A 21846-nucleotide genomic window follows, 5' to 3' on the forward strand; every position below is an offset into this window, starting at 1 on the left:
CCTAAGCTCTCCCTCCCCAGATGTGAACAAAGCAGGGCAGTTTTGAGGTCTCAGGGACAGTGACAAACATCTGCCCACGAAGCCCTGATATAAGCCTGTCTGGCTCTCGCTCACCAGGTAGACCGGGTGCACACACCAGCAGCAGCAGCACCGCTGAAGAGGGAGACAAGGTCTGTGATTCGGTGGGGGATGCCTATCTCCCCTCTTTCCACCAGCCTCAGCAATAAAGCACCCTTCAGACAGCCCAGGGAGCAGCTGTGAGCAGCTGGGTCGCACACAGTTCAGGAGGCCGGCAAGAGCCCTCCGCCTCCTCCTCTTCTGTCTCAAATTCCTAAGTACAAAGGGGCGCTGACCTTCTCGGGGGCCCAGCTTGGAAGGACTCCTTTGGAGGACCCCGCAGGGAAAGACAGTTCCTGAGCTTTGGGATTCCCACCCCTGGAGGCGCCCAAGGCAGTGGAGAGTCACGCCTACTAGAGGGTCTTTGGATGAAACTAGACCCAGGGAAAATCTTCCTGGAGAGCTGCACCCCAGCTCTGGTTCCTGGTCCCCTCCTCCCCCAGTGCACGGGCTGCTCCGGGAGTGCGTCGTATGCAGAGCAAAGTACTTCCCTCCTCTAATCTTCACAACCACCACATGCAACAGACATTTTCACCACCCCAGTTTTTTAGAGATGGGCCAGAACTGGGATCTAAGTATTTTTACTCCAAATCCCATATTCTTCTGCAATGCTGAGAACAGATCTGATACCTATGAAACAATTACTAAGCACAGACTCTCAGCCTGGAGTGATCTCATCCCTGCTTCGGGGTCTCCCACAGGGAATACTTAAAATAGACAACTGATAAGGAAGTATATACATCAGCCCTAACATCTTGTCGTTTCTGGAGCTAGGAACACAGGAATACCGACTGGTGGGGGAATGTGAAAGCATGCATGAAACGATGCACGTTTTCATAGTTAAGACATTCCCTTTAAACCATGGAACAAACTGTGTTAATTCCCAGACAGCAGATGAGCATGTTGGGGGGACACAGAAGCAGCTTGCTCAGTAAAAAGTGACATCATTCTCACTGAAGCCAGCAGACCACTGTGGCAGTTAACGCCCCCTGAACTCACATTCCGGAAGGAAATTAACATTTACTGATGGCTTACTGTGTGCAGTGTTCTTAACATTTATTTTATTTTTTTAAATGTTTATATTTTTTTTTGAGAGAGAAAGAAAGGGAGAGAGAGAGGGAGAGAGAGAGAGAGAGAGAACACACGAAGGGATTAGGGTATGGGCAGAGAATCCCAAACAGGCTCTGCACTGTCAGCGCAGAGCCTGATGCAGGGCTCAAAGTCACAAAGAGTGCGATCATGCCCTAAACCGAAATCGAGAGTCGGACACTTAATTTACTGAACCACCCAGGCGACCCTTAACATTTATCTTATTTGACCCTCAAAATGAGTCTCTAATTGAAAGCAAGGATTCAGACAGATCTATGTGTACATAGCTGCATTATTCATGACAGCCAGATGGTGGAATCAACCCAAGTGTCCAATGCCGGATTGACTGATAAGTAAAATGTGGCATCTATGAATGTTATCCAGCCTTAAAAAGGAAGGAAATTGACATGTGCTACAACACAGTTGAAACTTGAGGACATTATGCTAAGTGAAATAAGCCCGTCACAAATGAACAAATACTGTATGAACCTACATACATGAGGTACCTACGGTAGTCAAATTCATAGTGACAGAAAGTGGAATGGTGGTAGCCAGGGGCTGGGGGCGGGGAGAGGGGAATGGGGAAGTTATATTTATAATGGGTACAGAGTTTCAGCCAGGGAAGACGAAAAAATTATGGAGATGGATTACTGAGGTGACAACATAGTGAATGCACTTAATGTCACTGACCTGTATGCTCAAAAATGGTTAAAACAGTAAGTTTATCACAATAAAATGTTTAAAATATGATTCTTTAAGATAGAGGTTACTCTTCTCCTTTTATAGATAGGAAAACAGGTATGGGTGCCTGGGTGGCTCAGTTGGTTAAGCGTCCAACTCCAGCTCAGGTCATGATTTCATGGTTTGTGAGTTAGAGCCCCGCATTGGGCTCTGTGCTGACAGCTCAGACCCTGGAGCCTGCTGTGTGTGTGTCTCTCTCTCTGTCCTTCCCCTGCTCATACTCTGTCTCTCTCTCTCAAAAATAAATAAACATTAAACAAAATTTTTTAAATTAAAAAAAAAAACCAGGCTCAGAGGAAATCACACAGCCAGACTGAATGAAGGTCCATCTGGTTCTAGAGCTCCTAAGTTTCCTTTACATTATGCTGCCCCTTCTAGAGCTCAAGATAGCCCTGGCCTGACTGAGGGGCTCCCTGGCTTCAAGATTCCTCTGAGAAAAGATGGAGAAAAGCCCAAGTGAAATTGGACCTACTGCAGTTCAGAAACAGAGAGGTAGGTGGGGCTTGGGCTTGAATTACAGGGCTAAATCTGCGAATTGTGCCAACATCCAAAATTATGAAATGAGGAGCTCCAGGCTTCTCTCTAATCCAGAATGATTATCTTTGCTGCCGAGCATCCAATTTAAATTCATTGTGTTTAATACAAAGCCACAGTACAGAGCAGGCTGCCTCCCGACATGCAGTTACCATGGAGACCGGAGATGATCCTCAAAGGGAGTTATGTGGCAGAGAGAATGTGGCTGCCAGCTTCTGAGAAGCCAAGGGGCCTGGGGAAACCATTCTAAAATAGAGCTGCACAGAGACGCCCTTTGTCATCCTCCTCCTTAGCAAAGCGCCTTCTAATCCCGAAGCGGGAAAGTTCACAGGCGAGCAGGGCACGAGCATCTTTATTACAAGTGCAGGCTGCCCACAGATGCCAGAGAGGAGGGATTTATCAACAATCCGCAAATAAAGCGCACGTCACCCAACTTGCTTTCCTTCCCTTGTCTACGCTGATGTGGGGGAGTTCTCATTTTGGTTCCAAAGCTAAGTGATAACCATCAAACTGCCAAGCGAGGCTGCCTTGGGACTTCCTTGGATACGTGGCATCTAGGAATGGGGCTGGAGTCAAGGCTGGGAGGCAGGCAGACCTGTCCCTGCACCGATTAGCATGGGTGGCAAGTATTTCACCCTTCTGAGACTCAGCCTCCCTCCACCCCCCGGAAAGGAAGCATAATAAGATAATAACAAGGGCGGGGGGCTTTAAAGATCAAAATAAGTGGATCATGGATGGAGAAGTGTTGACAAATGGGCCTGAGTCCAGGCCTGACAGCTCAGCACGCTCCTCTTGTAGGAGGCAGGGGACAGAAGCTCATCTGTGGGTCCTGTGGAGAGCCATGCGCTGCCAGGAGCCACCTGGAGGCCTGAGACCCCAGGGCCCGTCAGAGGCTCAATGTGCTCCACAGTGAACACTGTATTTTCCGCACAGCAGGAAAAAAAAAATGCTCTTTGATGGTCCAGTAAGTATAGGGCATAGAGATTCGGAGCTAGAGTGCTCTCCCAAACATGAGTTCTAGAGTATCTTAGGCCTGGCAAGTGACTGAGGCCAGTTAAGGCCTGGTGGTAAGGAGGGACCCCAAAAAGAATGGAAACCTGACGGGGGCAAGGATGGGGTGGCGATGGCTCTGTGGCTGCAGTAAAGTTTTATACTCCTCCAGTTCGCTCGCTACTGCCCAGCCTACCCGTGTTTGCCACTGACCAGCTGTAACGCAGAGAGGGAGCCGAATGGCTCTTCCTCATGATGTCATCACATTTACTGAACATTAAGATACGGATCACGTGAAGACCGTACATCTACATCAATATGTAGCCCAGTGTGGTGGAGGACAACATCCTCACTGACCTCACCTGGACCCCCAACACCCAATAAAGTTTCTTTTAACACACACACACACACACACACACACACACACTCAGAGCTTCCTTCCCCTGCCTCGCCTCCAAATAACTTTAAAAAATTTTTATGTTTTTTTTTTTTTAAGTTTACTTTGAGACAGTCAGAGACAGCACAAGTAGGGGAGGAGCAGAGAGAGGGAGAGAGAGAATCCCTAGCAAGCTCCAGGCTGTTATCACAGAGCCTGATATGGGGTTTGATCCCATGAACCACAAGATCATGACCTGAACTAAAATCGAGATTCGGATGCTTAACTGATTGGGCCACCCAGGAGCCCCAACTTGAGAAAATTAAAAAAAAATTAATGTTTATTTTTGAGAGAGAGACAGAGTAGGGAAGGGGCAGAGAAAGACAGAGACACAATCTGAAGCAGGCTCCAGGCTCTGAGCTGTCAGCACAGAGCCTGATGCCGGGCTCGAACTCACAGACCGCAAGATCATGACCTGAGCTGAAGTCAGATGCTTAACCAAATGAGCCACCCAGGCGCCCACCCCCCGCCCCCAGCTTGAGAAAATTTTAAAGAAAAGTCTTAACTTTTAGCTACAGAAAGGGACCACACTAAGGGCAGAGAATGTTTTACCAAGTGTTTGATTGGTTAATGTACTCAGTGTACAGTTTACAGCCTGCAGTAAAAAAGTTTGCTCCCAAAGATGAAATAGCCAAAAGAAGAACTTTGAGAAAGAAGAAGAAGCTGGAGGACTTACACTCCCTGCTCTTAACTCTTATTGTAAAGCGATGATCATCAAGACAGGGTGGTATTGGTGTGAAGATAGACGGATAGATCAAAAGAATAGAAAAGAGAATCCAGAAATAGACCCACACATAGACTGTCAATTGCTTTCTTGACAAGGGATAATCTTGTCGACAAATAAGCACTGGGAGAATTGTACAGCCACACACAAAAAAACCTCCACCATATATAAAACCAACTTAAAATGGATTACAGACCTAAATGTAGGGGCTAGGATTATAAAACTTCTAAAGGAAAATATAATAAATCTTAGTGACCTTGAACTTCACAAATATTCCTTGATCACAATGCAAAAAAAACAAATTATGAAAGAAAAAAAATCAATAAATTGGGACTTTGAAATTTTAAACTTTCGGGGCATCTGGCTGCCTTAGTTGGTTAAGCATCCAAATCTTGATTTCAGCTTAGGTCATGATCTCACAGTTGTGAGATGGAGCCCCATGTCAGGCTCTGTGCTGGGTATGGAGCCTGCTTGAGACTCTCTCTTTGCCCCTCTCACCTACTTGCATGCTCTCTCTCTCTAAAAAAATTTTTAAAGACTTTTGCTCTTCAAAAGACACTGTTCAGAAAATGAAGAGGTAATTCACAGACTGGGGAGAAAATATTTGCAAAACATATACCCAATAAATGACTCGTAGCTAGAATACATAAACAACTTCGATAACCTAATAAAAACACTAACAACTCAATTAAAACATGAACGAAAGATGTGAACATTTCACCAAAGATATACAGGATCGATGCACGTGAAGACATTCAACCTCAGCCATTAGGGAAATTCTAATTAAAACCACAAAGGAGAGCTTCTGGGTTGGTGAACATGTGGAGATGTAGGGACAGTGGTGCATCTGGAGAGGGCATCGAAGCTGCACACCTCCCCCCCCCAACCTCTCCCTGTGCACCTTTTCCATCTGATTGTGCCTGAGTTATATCCTTTTATGACAAACTGGTTATCTAGTAAAACAAAAACAAAAACGAAAACACACAAAAAACCCAAAATGAGGTACCACTACACACCTGGGTGGCTTCTGGCTCAGGTCAGGATCCCAGGGTCGTGGGATCGAGCCTCGCAAGGGACTCCGTGCTGAACGTGGAGCCTGCTTAAGATTCTCTCTCTCAAAACTCACTCTCAAAAACAAAACAAAACAAAACAAAAAACCTGATTATAACAAGCCCGTAAGGAACATAAAAGGTTACAACCACTTTGGAAACTAGTTTGACAATTTGTTAAAATTTTTAAAAATGTTTTATTTATATCTGAGAGAGAGAGAGAGAGAGAGGAGGGGAGGGTCAGAGAGAGAGGGAGATACAGAATCTGAAAAGGCTCCAGGCTCTGAGCTGACTGTCAGCACAGAGCCTGACATGGGGCTCGAACCCACAGACTGTGAGATCATGACCTGAGCCAAAGTTGGACACTTAACCGACTGAGCCACCCAGGCACCCCTCATCTGACAATTTATTAAAAAGCTAAAATATACACCTACCATATGACCCAGGCACTCCACTGAGAGGTAATCACGTAAGGGAAATAAACACCCGTCTGCACAAACGCCTGTACATAAATGTTCATAGTAGCTTTCTCTGCAATAACCAAAAACTTAATAATGCTGAGTGAAAGAAACCAGGCCAAAAAAAGGAATACATAGTGCATTATTCCATTTATCTTAAAGCATGAGAAAATGCAAACTAATCTATTGTGACAGCAAATGGATCAGTGGTTATCTGGGGCAGGGAAGGATCACCAAGGACACAAAAAACTTTTGGGGGTGATGAATATGTTTATTATATTAATGGTGATGGCTTCACAGTATATGGATATGTTAAAATGTGTCAAACTATAGACTTTATTTATTTTAAAAAAATTTTTTAATGTCTTTATTTTGTTTTGAGAGACAGAGACAGAGTGAGCGGGGGAGGGGCAGAGAGAAAGAGGGAGACACAGAATCTGAAGCAGGCTCCAGGCTCTGAGCTGTCACAGCACAGAGCCCGACATAGGACTCTAACCCACGAACTGTGAGATCATGACCTGAGCCGAAGTTGGACGCTTAACCAACTGAGCCACCCAGGCGCCCCAAACTATAGACTTTAAAAACGTGTGGCTTATTGTATGTCTTAAGCAATCTGTTGAAGAAAAACAAATACAGATTAAAAGAAAAATGGTGGTTTCCTAGGTTACCTAATCACAAACTTCTTTATTCTCTTCATACTCATCCTCAAAATAGAGTTCACCAGCATACGTTGTTTAATTTTAATTTAATTTAGTTTTTATTTTTTTCAAGCTTTATTTAGGTAATCTCTACACCCAATGTGGGGCTTGAACTCATAACCCTGTGATCAAGAGCCACATGTTCTTCCAACTGAGCCAGCCAAGGGCCCCTACTTTTATTTGTAAATATTGAGAGTACTGTGGAGAGTTTAAATCTAAACATGAAAATTATTTATGGATTAGGGGTTGGATTCATTAATCTTTAATGGCGCTTCTAGCTCTAAAATTGTGTGTGTGTGATTGAGCATGTGTGTGAGAATGTGAAAGTGTGTGAATGTGTGTATGAGAGATAAAAACTGATCAGTGAGAAAGTTCTTACTATGGTTGACCCATAGTTTTGTCTTCAGGTAGTCACTAATTAAGGATCACTCTAGCTCCTAATTTTTAATTAACGAGAAATAAAGGAAATTAGAAGGAGAAAAAAAATGTGCTTGGCTGCAGTGATAACCTGAGGGAATTGTGAGGCGGAAACCACCAGGGGGAGACATGTGACATCTTAACACGTTTCTGTCAGTGTGGCATTCTAAGACACATCTTGCATTCAGCACAGGAATATGACAACTTCAGATCAGAGGCAACCGCAGCAAGGTTTGGGAAAAGAGATATTTTCAATTCAGATTTTTTGAAGTTTTCAGGGAGTCTGGGTGGCTCAGTGGGTTAACTGTTCAACTCTTGAGTTGGGCTCAGGTCATGATCTCAGTCTGTGAATCTCAGAGCACAGAGCCTGCTTGGAATTCTCTCTCTCTCTCTCTCTCTCTCTCTCTCTCTCCACTTCTCTCTGTCCCTACCCCACTCTTGCTCTCTCTCTCTCTCAATAAATAAAGTTAAAAAAAAGGGATTGTTGAAGATTTCCAAAAGGCTGTGTTCACCTATTTCTTGAACTATTCAAAAATATGCAGGTTTTAAGAAAAAGAAGAAAAGGAAAAAAATACATCACTCATGTAGGACATGTGTCACTGAAATATACATACAGTAGATGGTGTATTTTTTCATCTTTATTTTCTTTTTTTAAATTATGAGACTATAAAAGCAGAACTTCTCGAACGAGGTATGAAAGGTTTCCAGTATGTCTGGTATCACGGTGGGAGCGTATATTTCTATTCCCGAACCAAAGGTTTTAAGATGCAATAATTTCTGTATAGATAAATTTTTTGCAAACACTATTCTAGAAACTGAGGATTTGCCTGGTCACCATAGGAACTTTTTTCTAATACTAGATATAAAATTTATAAGAAAAGATAGATCTCCTCTTATATTTGCTCTAAGAAGGATCGACCTAGCCTACATTTTGCCTCCCAATTAAGGTAGATGTAGAATGAAAGTTACCAGCAAGGTTTTGTTAAACAAGGTAACTGATCTGAAGCAGGACGTCTTTAAATAGCTCCTGAATGCCTGCAGAGTTTGACTGGCTATTTCTGCTTTTAAGAGAAAGAAAGAAGAGAGAAAATTATCTAGAATCCATCACCACTACTATTAGACTCCATTTGAAATCTAAAACACACATAGTTAACCTAACAGTAGAAAGTAGAAACAGAATCCAATGTTTAAGTTCCCGTTTGATGTCTAACAGTTGAATATATAGTAGGCTCATGAGGAAACTGTAAAAAAGGTTTTCCAAGGGTCGATCCTTGATTAGCACAACTGAGTGATTGATGGATTGATTTCATGGACCCTCATATAGTCCTTAGTAAGCACCAAGTATTATTTTAGGTTCTTTACAAATAGGAACTCAATTTGCACACATAAAATGCTATTATAATCTCCACTTCCCAAGAAGGAAATTGAGAGACAGAGAGAGATGAATTTGTCCAAATCACACATCTAGTAAACATGGAGCTGAAATGCAGATTCCAGTGGTCTACCCCTGTCTTTGCTCATTACTACCATGCTGCTGACATTCACCTATTTCTGAGAACAATTACTCTGTGTTTAAAGCTTTGTGGGTCTGTGGTGGGTCATGAGTTAAATATAAATTGTGGTCTCTGTCCCTGGAATACTCTTCAACCTAGCTGGAAGACAAACTTTCCACGCGAAACAATTCAAAAGCCCCAGACGACAAATTATTTCATCTGGGGAGGAGAGAGTGGGATCCAGGATCGGAATTAGGTGGAGGAAGAATGTGGCAGGAAGCAGGGAGGCCATCCATGGATGGTGGGAAGGGACAGCAGGAGGGAGCGTGGGATGTTCACAGGGGGAGAAAACCACCTTGCTGATACATGGGCACATGTTGGGAATGGGGACAGGATGGAGACGTAAGGTCAGATGGGGGCTTCCAAGGGTGAAGACCCAGATACCCAAACTTGACATCTTAGACGACAGGGAGTCACGGCAGGGTCTCCAGCAGGAACATGACATGAGGCACAGAGAGCTGTGAAGCGTGGCCAAGGTGATTTTTGATGTAAAACAATGTAAGTGTGGAGTCTTAAGTAGTTCAAACAAAATCGGTGAGGTGGAGATGGACCAGGGCAACATGTCTATAGGATGGCCATGGTTTTGCATGTGATCCCCCTATGCCAGCGGTAGGCAGGTGACTCCCGGTGAACCACACTCTGTACATCCCTTTCCCATTAAGTGTGGAAGGGGCCTCATGAATAAGATGGGACACCATTACCCTTGTGTTACGTTATAGGGCACAGTTGATCTCAGTGTGCCTGCGGCTAACCAGGTCACCTCTTAAAGAGGTTGGGTTCTTTCTGGCAAAAGAGATTCTAAGTCAGAGGGATTTGAAACAGGAGAGGGATTCAAAGTCAAAGTCTCTTGCTGGAAATGAAGATGGAGGGTGGCACATGGTAAGGGATGGTGACAGCCTCGAGGAGCTGAGAAAGGCCTCCAGCTGATAGCCAGCCAAGGAGACGGGGACCTCAGCCCACGAACTGCAAGGGGCTGAATCCTGCCACAGGCATGTGAGCTTGGTAGGACTCTGATGAGAAAGCAGCCAGCAGATACTTTAATTGTACCCTGGTGAGACCCTGGGCAGAGAACCCAGTCACTCTGTGTCCAGGCTTCTGACCTACAGAACTGTGAGCTAATAAGTAGGTATTGTTTTAATCTGTTATGAAGTGGAAACCCATTATAACCCCTGCTAGGGTGCCAGGTCCCACTGGGGAGGTAGGAGAAGGGAGGGCCTCCAGGTGGCTTAGAAGGGGAAGGCACTTCATGAGGGACTCATGGAGATCTGTGGTGTGACTATGAGTGATTCAGAGGAGCCCAGCTGTGCTGATCCTGACCAGCACAGCCGTGCCATAAGGGTGGCATGTTGGCAGGAAGAACAGGCATGGTGTGGCAGCACCTGGCCCAGGAACACACGCTGGGAGGAGGGTGGCTTTTGAGAGAAGGCCATCGGGATGCCCTGCTGGCAAAGCCAGGGACCCAGGCAGCACAGGCACTAGATGGACAGTAGAACAGTTTCATTGCAAAACAAAAATGGGTGGGTCTAAGAGACTGAAGACAGAGCCAGGGCCAGGCCTAGGGTGGAAACAGGTAGTCACAGCCTGGGGACCCACATTTATCATTTATCGTATGCACGCTCTGTGCCAGGCACTGTGGGAAGTGTTTTTCACGCATCCTCATTTAAGCCCTATGATGCCCATTTGTAAGTGGCAGAAACTGTCAACATCTAAGGACGTTACTCCTCCAGTGACGAGTGGGGTTTTATAAAGCCATCGTTTCAGGAAGGCAAAGAGTTCACTCCGCTGTCTGTGCGACGCGTGTCAGTTCTGTGAGGATTTCATCTGGTTCAGGCCATAGCGTCAAGGAAACTATCTGTATGCAGCCCACCGAGAGGTTGTCGGCAGTCTGAAAGGGGTGGCTATTTCAGGAGAGCCCCTGAGTGGCCTGGTGAAAAGGCCCTCAAACTGAAAAACTTGCATTCTGGCCCAATTATCTCTGAGACTTGGGGGCAACCCATGCATTTTCCATCGATGGGAGGGTGGAACTAGATTTTGAAGGTCCCTTCTAGCTTTTTACAGGAATGAAGACATAAGTGAACTCGGGAACATTAATTAATAAGCTAGACCATAGGAATCTGGGTCCCAATAAGCAGGGGGTGTTATTGCAGAGAGAAAAGACCGGAAAGACATTTTGGCCAGAATTAAACAGAAATGGACAGAGTACTGGAGTCAAGGGGAAAAAAAAAAGGAAGGAAGTGAATAGCATTTAAAGGTTTAATTCCAAAAGAGCGAATTTCAAAAGCAAAGTAGAAAAGCAGTCTGCCAGTGGATAAATGGGCTCCTTGGTAAGGATGTTGGCAGGCTGGACACCAAAAGGAATTTGTTTATGTCCTAGCCTGTCATATCTCAGGACTCTGCCAGATAGGGCCCAGTCGTCTGCAGTGACAGAAGGGGAGGGAGGGTCAGGACCCTCCACTGGGGGTGGGATGTGGCAGGCTCTCCAAACCTATGTCATCGAACAGCCCCTTGGCTGATCTCACGCTGGGCCAACCTCTCTTCTTGGATTTGGCTTCTCTTGTAGAAAAGAATAGATGTCCTGCTGATGCTGATTTTGAGTTAATGGGAGGCTGTCTCTGTGACCAGATGGCCCTGGCACAGGCGAGAGGGAGTCTCTGGGCCCTCAAAGAAGAGGAACAGACCCAGCCAGACTTCCGTTCAATGATGCTTCTAACATGGCCAACTTCTCACTCACTGATGATGTCAATGAGATACAGACAGGAGGGGAGAACACAGGGCCAGCGAACTCTAGCAAGTACAGGCATTCTAGGACCCAGGCTGGGGTTTGGGAGCCCATTGATCGGACCCTGGAATGTGAATAAAAGGACAGAAGCAAATAAATAAGACTCGGCAAGGGCAGGCAAAGCAGGCCCCAGTTTTCAAAGGGGAAGTGAGGGTCAGCTCTGCAGGAGAAACAGCCAGGGGAATGTACTATTCAAAGGAGAGAGAAAGTTCCTTATTAATTCACCTGCCAGTATTAGAATCATTAGAGATGCTTTAAAAAAATACTGATGGAAGAGGCAGACCTAGAGACACGGATTTCACCCATCAGTCATGGACCCTGGATACTAGTGTCTTAAAAAACTTGCCCAAGTTGTTCTAATGCACTGGAGTTGAAGGGTTGAAGACAACTGGCCTAGACGGTGCCTCTTAATATAGTTTCGGAGAAGCAGTAAGCAGAAAAAGCATTTAGGAAGCTTTTTCCGATTGTCTATGCCTGCTCCCTCTATCAGCATCTTAGTGAAGGGGCTGTGGCTATAGCTTAAAAAGCCTGACTCTGATACTCCCACCTCGCCGCGGAGAGCCATTGGTGGGGTGGAGCTCAAGAGCCTGCATTAATGTTCTTCATTATGTAGCATTAGCCACACAGAAGAGAACGAATATAAGTAAGTTAAGGAGAATAATAATAAGAGACCTCATGACCCATCTTAAATCCTGGACCTGCCTCCCCGCGGGAGATACCCTCCTTCTTCAGTGGGGTCTGCGTTATTAACAAGCAGGTGGTCTAGGCGCTCTGCTTCCGGAAAGCCTACATTCCGGCCCGGGGAGGGCGGGGCCAGCAGGTTGGGAGGGTGAGAGCAGGCGGGGAGGAGGATCAAGGGCTCCCGCTGTGAGCGACGACCGATGCGGTGCCTGGGGAGCCAGGCAGCGCCTGCCACAGCGTCTGAAAGCGGCCGAAGCATTTGTTAAAGTGCTAGAGAAATCCCTTTAGACCCAGTACAATGGAGACCCAGATGCACTCGGAAGAGCCAGGCTTTCAACTGTTTTGTTTCCCCAGCCCTGGCTGCTGCTGCCAAATTGACAGGCACGCAATAGCTCAGGGGGTGCAGAGTTCAAGGCCACGCGGATCTGCTGGACTAGAACAAAAAGATGCAACTTGATCTCTCTTTCTCACTAGTCTAATCACTCGGGTGAGCTTTTCCTTAGGCTTATTATTCTATTATAAACCCAGATGCTTAAAGCCAATCAACTGCTACCTTTCTAGAATGTACAAAGTAGGTCAGCGTTGGTCTATCAGGGTGCACAGCCTCTGAACGCCTGCCACAGGCGGTGTGAATAATTAAATCGACATGCCCCTGGAGCAGCACTGCAAGAGGAGAGGATTTTCCTTTCCCTGGGAGACTGTCAGCGACTAGCAGAAAGAGGAAGCCCAAGTGTCCCCCTGTAGGAGCACCAAGGTGAAGGGGAAATCCAGGAATAGAGGGCAGGGAGTACTGGGGCAGGGTACCAGCTCTTGGGAGGCTGGGAGACTGTGGCAGAACTTTGGGCAGGGTCACAGATGGGATCCAGGGAAGACTGAGTCAGGGGCTACGTTAGAAACAGAGGCTCCGCAGGGCACCTGGGTGACTTAGTCGGTTAAGCGTCCGACTTTCGCTTAGGTCATGATCTGGCGGTTCGTGGGTTCGAGCCCCGCGTCCGGCTCTGTGCTGACTGCCAGCTCAGAGCCTGGAGCCTATTTCAGAGTCTGTATCTCCCTCTCTCTCTGTCCCTCCCCTGCTCACACTGTCTCTCTCTCCCTCTCTCTCTCTCTTTCTCCTAGAAAAAAAAAAAAAGAAAGGAAAAGGAAACAGAGGCTCCGTATAAGGGCTGGAGCGCAAGGATGTCCAGATCCAATCCTGCTTAGTATGGATATAACAAAGGGTTGGTTTAGAGGACACCAGTAGCCACGGTGGCTTAGGATCGATGGGTGTTTAAACACTATGCGACTAGGGCCTGACTTGCGCTGGGGGGCCTTAAATCACAGACGGGCTTTTATGTGTTTTGCAGAGGCAGCTGCTCCCATGGACGAGAAGCCTGGAAAAGATCAGGAGTTACCCACCACCTTGCACAAAGATGTGTGTGCTGAGGTTTTCATCGGCTATAAAGAGCTAAAGGCTCTCAGGGGAAAAACCTGTCACTCCTGGCTAATGAGGTCCCGGCAGATGACAATGTGAAAAATAAGACAAAGAAGGCCAGCCTGCCCTCGGAGAGGCTGGTAGACAGTGTGGTGACAGCGTGGCGTCTGACCTGAGGCGAAAGGTCTCCCAAGTGGGGACGGGAGCCACAAAGCTACAATTTGGGGTGCAAGGCCTGAGCATTCTACAGAATTGACTTCAGCAGGGACCCCAGTGGTAATCAGAGTTATGTTGATGGTAAATCCTATGGTCTCTCTTGTATTACTGCTGGGAGTATACATTGTTACAATCAGTTGGGAAAATAATTTGGTGGTCTTTCCTAAAGCTGAGCACATGTGTACCCCACGACCCAGCAATTCCACTCCTAGGAATGTGCCCAACAGAAATGTGATCATACATTTGCCGAAAGACGTACGAGAACATTCACAGCAAGAGTATTATTGGCACTGATAAGTAGTATGTAGTACATTAAATTAGAAAGCAGCGAAGGTGAATAAATACAACATGAATGAATTCACAAAAATAATACTGAGCAAAGGAAGTTAATGCAAAGGTACAAACCACTTAATTTTATTTATAGAAACAGCCAAAACCTGGGGCGCCTGGGTGGCTTAGTTGGTTAAGCGTCCGACTTTCGCTTAGGTCATGATCTCGCGGTTCGTGGGTTCGAGCCCCGCGTCGGGCTCTGTGCTGACTGCCAGCTCAGAGCCTGGAGCCTATTTCAGAGTCTGTGTCTCCCTCTCTCTCTGACCCTCCCCTGCTCACGCTGTCTCTCTCTCTCTCTCTCCTAGAAATAAATAAAGATATTAAAAAAAAAAAAAACAGCCAAAAACAATCTATGGTGAATATACCTAAAACCATGGACTTCTACATTTTAAAGTTTATTTATTGATTTTTGAGAGAGAGAGACAGAGACAGAGAGTGAGAGTGGGTATGTGTGCAACTGGGGAGGGGCGGGGGGGGTTCCCAAGAAGGCCTCACGGATCCTGTCAGATCCTGACTTGGGGCTTGGGGCTCAATCCTACAAAAAGTGAGCCAAAATCAAGAATCAGACAGTTTGGGGCGCCTGGGTGGCTCAGTTGGTTAAGCATCCGACTTCGGCTCAGGTCATGATCTCGCGGTTCGTGGGTTTGAGCCCCGCGTTGGGCTCTGTGCTGACAGCTAGTTCAGAGCCTGGAACCTGCTTCGGATTCTGTGTCTCCCTCTCTCTCTGACCCTCCCCTGCTCATGCTGTCTCTCTCTCTTTCTCAAAAATAAATAAAATTAAATAAAAAAAAAGAATCAGACAGTTAACCAACTGAGCAACCCAGGCACCCAGCTTATATACTTTAAATGGGTGAATTGTATGATGTATGAATTATATCTCAATTAAGCTGTATTTTATTTTAGTTTCTATGATCTTTTTTAAAAATTTTATTTATTTTCAATTTATATCCAAGTTAATTAACATATAGTGTAATAATTATTTCAGAACTAGAATTTAGTGATTCATTACTTACATATAATACCCAGTGCTCATCCCAGCAAGTGTCCTCTTTAATGCCCCTTGCCTATTTAGCCCATCCCTCCACCAACACCCCTCCAGCAACCCTCAGTTTGTTCTCTGTATTTAAAAATCTCTTATGATTAGTTTCTTTCTATTTTTATATTATTTTTGCTTCCCTTCCCTTATGTTCATCTGTTTTGTATCTTAAATTCCACATATGAGTGAAGTCACAGAATAGGTCTTTTTCTGACTAATTTCACTTAGCATAATACGCTCTAATTCCACCCACATAGTTGCAAATGGCAAGATTTCATTCTTTTTGATTGCCAAGTAATACTCCATTGTATATATATATATATATATATACCACACCTTCTTTATTCATTCGACCGTCGATGGAGATTTGGGCTCTTTCCATATTTTGCCTATTGTTAACAGTGCTGCTGTAAACATTGGGGTGCATGTGCCCCTTCGAAACAGCACTCCTGCATCCTTTGGATAAATACCTGGGAGTGCAATTGCTGGGTCATAGGGCAGTTTTATTTTTAATTTTTTAAGGAACCTCAAATCTGTTTTCCAGAGTGGCTGCACCAGTTTGCATTCCTACTAGCAGTGCAAAAGTGTTCCTCTTTCTCCGCATCCTCACCAATATCTGTTGTTGCCTGGGTTGTTAATGTTAGCCATTCTGACAGGTGTGAGGTGGCATCTCATCGTGGTTTTGATTTGTATTTTCCTGATGATGAGTGATGTTGGGCATTTTTTTCATGTGTCTGCTAGCCATCTATCTGGTTGTCTTCTTTGGAACAGTGTCTATTCATGTCTTTTGCCCATTTCTTCACTAGATTATTTGTTTTTTGGGTGTTGTGTTTGGTAAGTTCTTTATAGATTTTGGATACTAACACTTTATCTGCTAGGTCATTTGCAAATATCTTCTCCCATTCTGTCAGTTGCCTTTTAGTTTTGCCGATTATTTCCCTCACTGTGCAAAAGCTTTTTATCTTGATGAGGTCCCAATAGTTCATTTTTGCTTTTGTTTCCCTTACCTCCAGAGATGTGTCACGTAAGAGGTTGCTGCGGCCAAGGTCAAAGAAGTTGTTGCCTGTTTTCTCCTCTAAGATTTTGATGGCTTCCTGTCTTACATTTAGGTCTTTCATCCATTTTGAGTTTATTTTTGTGTATGGTGTAAGAAGGGGGTCCAGGCTCATTCTTTTGCGTGTCATTGTCCAGTTTTCCCAACACCATTTGCTAAAGAGACTGTCTTTATTCCATTGGATATTCTTTCCTGCTTTGTCAAAGATTGATTGGTCATGTTTGTGGGTCCATTTCTGGGTTCTCCATTCTGTTCCATTGATCTGAATGTCTGTTCTTGTGCCAGTACCATGCTGTCTTGATGATTACAGCTTTGTGATATAGCTTGAAGTCCAGAACTATGATACCTCCAGCTTTGGTGTTCTCTTTCAGGATTGCTTTATTATTCGGGATCTTTTCTGATTCCATACAAATTTTAGGACTGTTTGTTCTAGCTCTGTGAAGAATCCTGGTGTTACTTTGATAGGCATTGCTAAACTGTTTTTTTTTTTTTTTAAACAATAGTATTGGAAGTCAGGGTAGTGGTTAGCCTTGGTAAGAAGTAGTTATTGGGAGGGGGCACAAGGAAGGGCATTTTGGCACTGGCAATGTCTGGTTTCTTGAGTTGGGTGCTGATTACAAGGGTGTGTTCAGTTGTGACAATTCTGTATACTTACAATTTGCGTACTTCTCCGTACATGTGCTCTGCTTCAAAAAAAAAAAAAAAACAATGACCATGAACCAAACAGGCCTGGCCTGGCTCCTGTACTTAGGGATGGCAAACTGATATCCTCACTCCCTTCAAAAAGGTCCTGCCACTAGTGTACCCTGGAAAATGCCCCTGCAAAAGTTTATGGGGCTGGGGCTCCCCATTTCATCAGTGAGGCATTACTCACAGGCCCTGGGGGAGTTTCTCAGAAGAGAAAGTAGGGAGGGTCTGCCTACTGCCTCTCTTCTCTGGGCTCTGCTAGAGTAGGCAGATTTGGCCCTAGATTCTTGAGTATTAGTCCTGAGCCCATTCTTGCCTTAGAACCGGCTGGGCCATGGCTACTGTGACCCCTCACAGCTCAGCCATCCAGGAGTCTGGTCTGCTACTCCTGGATCGGGATGGGAACCTATCTTCAGGGAGATCTTAAAGGCCAACAGCCTGAGGTGGGCCATTCCATAGAACTGTGACCCCAAGCCCAGCCTCTGCCTACCCCAGCCAGGGTCCTCAGAGGTGGGTTTGCAGAGCCCTTCATCAGTCACTGCTTAGAAGGAGCACCTGAACCCCCAGGAAAATGGATCCTAAGGGGAGACACCGAAGCCTGGGAGAAGGGCTCCCTGACAAGTACCAGGAGAGCAGAGGTGGCATTTTAGGGTGGGGGGTCATGGGGATTTGAGGCTGTGGGCCAAAGTAAGACAGAGGACTGACTACAGCTCCTGGACTGGTAGCTGATAGATCCCTTTTGCCTAGAGAGGGGTAGAGGCCAAGTCCTCTGTAAGTCAGACAGTATAAGGGGCTGCCTCCAGGGTCAGGGACTTGTGGTCCTTGAAACTGATTTAATACTGCATTTTAAAAAACCTTCAGGGGCACCTGGGAGGCTCAGTCAGTTGAGTGTCCAACTCTTGATTTTGGCTCAGATCATGATCTCATCATGGTTCATGAGTTTGAGCCCCACATTGTGCCTTGCACCGACAACACAGAGCCTGCTTGAAATTCTGTCTCCCTCTCTCTCTGCTCCTCCCTTGCTCTCTCTCACTCTCTCTCAAAAATAAATAAATAAACATTTTTTTAAAAAGGTAAAAAAATCTTCATAAGTTCATACATACTTTGATGTATAGCTGGGTACAGAGACCCACATGGATAAGCACTGCTCACTTATTCAGTCAACAAACATTTGCTGGGTAGTTATTCTGGTTTCTGGTCAGTGCCAGGATCTGGAAAAGCAGACGAATATTGTCAAGGCCTTGAGGCGCCCATAGACTGGTGTTCAGGGAGCAGCCAGCATGTGACAGTTAATTACAACGCAGAGGAATGACAGCAATAACAGAGGTTCTGGAGCACAGAAGGATAAAAGAACCCACACGTGACCTTTTTTGCAAAATGTAATTTCCTCCTAATTTTCCTCCAGAAAATTCAGGTTTTCATATTTTGCATTCAGGAACATACCGCAGCTCTGGCCCAGCTCAATCGCTGTAAATATTGTCCATGGCAACTCCCTCTAAAAGAGGCCCCACTACCAGGTTTCTTTTCCAGCTGATTTTAAAAATAATGAACAAGCTAGGAGAGATAAGACAAGACAGCTAGCTATGTCTGTTTCATAATTACCGCCATTCAAATCATCTAGAAGATACATATCTATTTTTCACAATCTTTGGGGAATTAATTTAGCTGATCATCCGTAAAGGCCTCCATCAGATCAATACCACACTCCCTGTCACATACATGCATAGCAACAAACACCAGCTATAATTCTCTTCTTCTCCTAGGTCTGCATTACATGACATAACAATATAAAAATAAAAATCAGTTCCCGGCCTTGGTATCTACGGGTAAGTGATGTGATCAGTAAGACAGGCCTACATACCTCCTTTTCGGTAGTCATGGAGATCTATGACACCTAGCCTGGAATTTCCTATGTCAGCTGCCACAGTGGCCCCTTGAGAGCACCCATCTCCTTTTAGCAATACAGCAGGGGATGTATCCTGTTCACGTGGGTCTAGTCTGGAGAAACCCCACAAACAGAAGAAACCGAAAGGGAAGACACCTTCAGCAAACAGGAGCATTACCTTGGTCCCGTGGTAGAAGTCGTCCACGCATGTAGCATTCATGAAGGTCTGATGGAAGTGGGTGCTGGTGTCAATGCCTCCAGGGATCACCAACTTCCCAGTGGCATCGATCACCTTGGCCCCTCCGGGGATCATGAGCTCACGGCCCACCTGCTGGATGATGCCATTCTCAATGTAGACATCAGCCTCGTGGGTGCAGTCATCGTTCACCACCTTGCCTCCCTTGATGAGAATCCTCACGCTGCCTGAATTGGCAAGCATGTTCCTATGGAGGGTGAAAGGGAGGCACCGGTCAAGGTCAAAGTCCCTTTTCACTATAACCAAGGTCCCACTTCTTCCGATCAGAGTCCAAACTCCATGGGCAGAGTAAGTGAGCAGGGAAGGGGAGGAAGTTTCTCCAAAGCCTGAGAACACTGGTCCTACAACCAGCTGGGGTCACAAGCCTCCCACTGAGTGGGACTTATTGGGAATCATGACACAGTGGAGTAGGGTGAATCTGGGGCCCAAAGAAACATCAATGTCTACCTTCCCCAAATGACACGTAGATTCTAAACCATTTTCCTATCTACTGTGTTTTTAATCCCAAAACAACCTGAGGAGTGGCATTTTACCAATGAGAAAGCTGAAACTGCTCAGTGAGGAATTTATGACTTCTAAGTAGCCAAGTCAAACCCGTATGTCTTGTATGACAAATGTCCCCACTATACCATATGGTCCCAAAGGTGTCAGGGGCTCCTGGGGCGTGTCTCACAGGGCCAAATTCTTGAAGCCTCACAGTTGCTGGATTCATATCATTCATTCTTCAGATGGATTTTGCTTCAGCTCACTCTCCCATGTCTGCCTCAAGGCCACTACCACATTTCAGCTCCATAGCTGGAGACACATGAATAAACTCATCGGCAGAGCTTTTGAAAAGCACCTTCACTAAAGCTCCAATCCCAGAGATTCAGCTTTATTTGGTCCAGACAGGGACTCCCAGAAGCATTATTTAAACAAATTTGGGGTGGGGGCATTTGGGTGGCTCACTTGGTTACATATCCGACTCTTGGTTTTGGCTTAGGTCATGATCTCACGATTCACAAGTTTGGGCCCCTGCTTGGGATTCTCTCTCTCTGCCCCTCCCCTGCTCTCTTCTCTCTCTCTCAAAATAAATAAATAAACTTATAAAAAAATTTTAGGGGCACCTGGGTGGCTCAGTTGGTTAAGCGTCTGACTTTGCTTCAGGTCATGATCTAATGGTTTGTGGGTTTGGCTGCACGCTGGGCCCTCTGCAGTCAGCACAGAACTGGCTTCAGATCCTCTGTCCCCCTCTCTGCCCCTCTCCTGCTCAAGCTAACTCTGTCTCTCTCAAAATGTTTATTTATTTATTTTGAGAGCAAGCACGAGAGAGCAAGCAGGGGAGGGGCAGAGAAAGAGAAGAGTCCCAAGCAGGCTCTGCACTGTCAATGTAGAGCCAAATGTGGGGCTTGAACTCATGAACCCTGAGATCATGATCTGAGCCAGAACGAAGAGTCAAATGCTTAACTGACTGAGCCACCCAGGCACACATGAAACCACTATTTTTAAAAGCTAGAGAATTTTACCATATGCTTGAAGAAGAATTAATGCTAATCTCTCCCAGAAAACAAAAGGAAACGTTCCCACCTCATTTTATGGAACCAGTATTATTCTGATACCAAAGCCAGACAAAGACAGTGCCAAAAAAAGAGAACTATAGAATAATATCCCTCATGAATACAGATAAAAAAAGTTCATAACAAGGGACGCCTGGGTGGCTCAGTCAGTTGAGCATCAGACTTTGGCTCAGGTCATGATCTTGTGGTTCATGAGTTAGAGCCCTGCATTGGGCTGTCAGTTCTGAGCCTGCTTCAGATCCTCGGTCCTCTTCTCACTACCCCTCCCCCCCTCAAAAAATTAAAAGGAAAAAAGTCCTGAACAAAATAGCAAGTAAAATTCAGCAATATGTAAATAGAATTCTACACCATGCAAATGGGACTTATTCCAGGGATGCAGTGTTGGCTCAATATTTGAAATTTCAATCAATCTAATCCACCAAATTAACTGGCTAAAGAAGAAAAATCACATAATCACATCATTTGATGCAGAAAAAAGCATCTGACAAAATTCAATATCCATTCGTGATAAAAACTCTCCAAAAAGTAGGAATAGAAGTTAACTTCCTAAACTTAATAAAGACAACCTGTGAAAAACCTATAGCTAACATAAGACTTAATGATTAAGGACTGAATGCTTGGGGTGCCTGGGCGGCTCAGTTGGTTGAGCATCCAGCTCTTGATTTTGGCTCAGGTCATGATCTCACAGGTTGTGGGTTTGGGCCCTACATCAGGCTCTGTACTGACAAGCTCAGAGCCTGCTTGGGATTCTCTCTCTCCCTCTTTATCTGCCTCTCCCTGCTCGTGTGCTCTCTCTCAAAAACAAACAAACATTAAAAAAAATATTGACTGCTTTCTCCCTACAACTGGAAACAAAGCAAGGATGTCCACTGTTATCATTACTGTTCAACAAAGAGAACTCTAGCCTGCACTATAAACAAATGAAATGAAATAGAAATATAGATATATTTCATATAGATCAAAAAGGAAAAAATAAAACTGTCCCTATATGCAGATGACATGATGGTCTATGTAAAAAATAGCAAAGAATTTACAAACACACACACACACACACACACACACACACACACACACCAAAAAACTCCTAGGGGGCACCTGGGTGGTTAAGTCAGTTGAGCATCCGACTCTTGGTTTATGCTCAGGTCCTGA

The 21846-nt window shown here is 45.2% G+C and overlaps 1 protein-coding gene across 3 annotated transcripts in view; it reads right to left on the reverse strand.

The window, feature by feature from the left end:
* Positions 1-21846, reverse strand: part of DPYSL5 (dihydropyrimidinase like 5) — a 98523-nt gene that overhangs the window by 34578 nt on the left and 42099 nt on the right. For all 3 annotated transcript variants that reach the window (XM_077774175.1, XM_077774176.1, XM_077774177.1), the window contains exon 2: positions 19064-19328. In XM_077774175.1, coding sequence (XP_077630301.1) covers positions 19064-19324 — 261 coding nt within the window. In that variant the 5' untranslated portion in view covers positions 19325-19328. The remainder of the gene's footprint in view (positions 1-19063; positions 19329-21846) is intronic.

Source organism: Crocuta crocuta, unplaced genomic scaffold (assembly GCF_008692635.1).
Source record: "Crocuta crocuta isolate KB4526 unplaced genomic scaffold, BGI_CrCroc_1.0 scaffold246, whole genome shotgun sequence".
In the NCBI taxonomy this organism is placed as follows: Eukaryota; Metazoa; Chordata; class Mammalia; order Carnivora; family Hyaenidae; genus Crocuta; species Crocuta crocuta.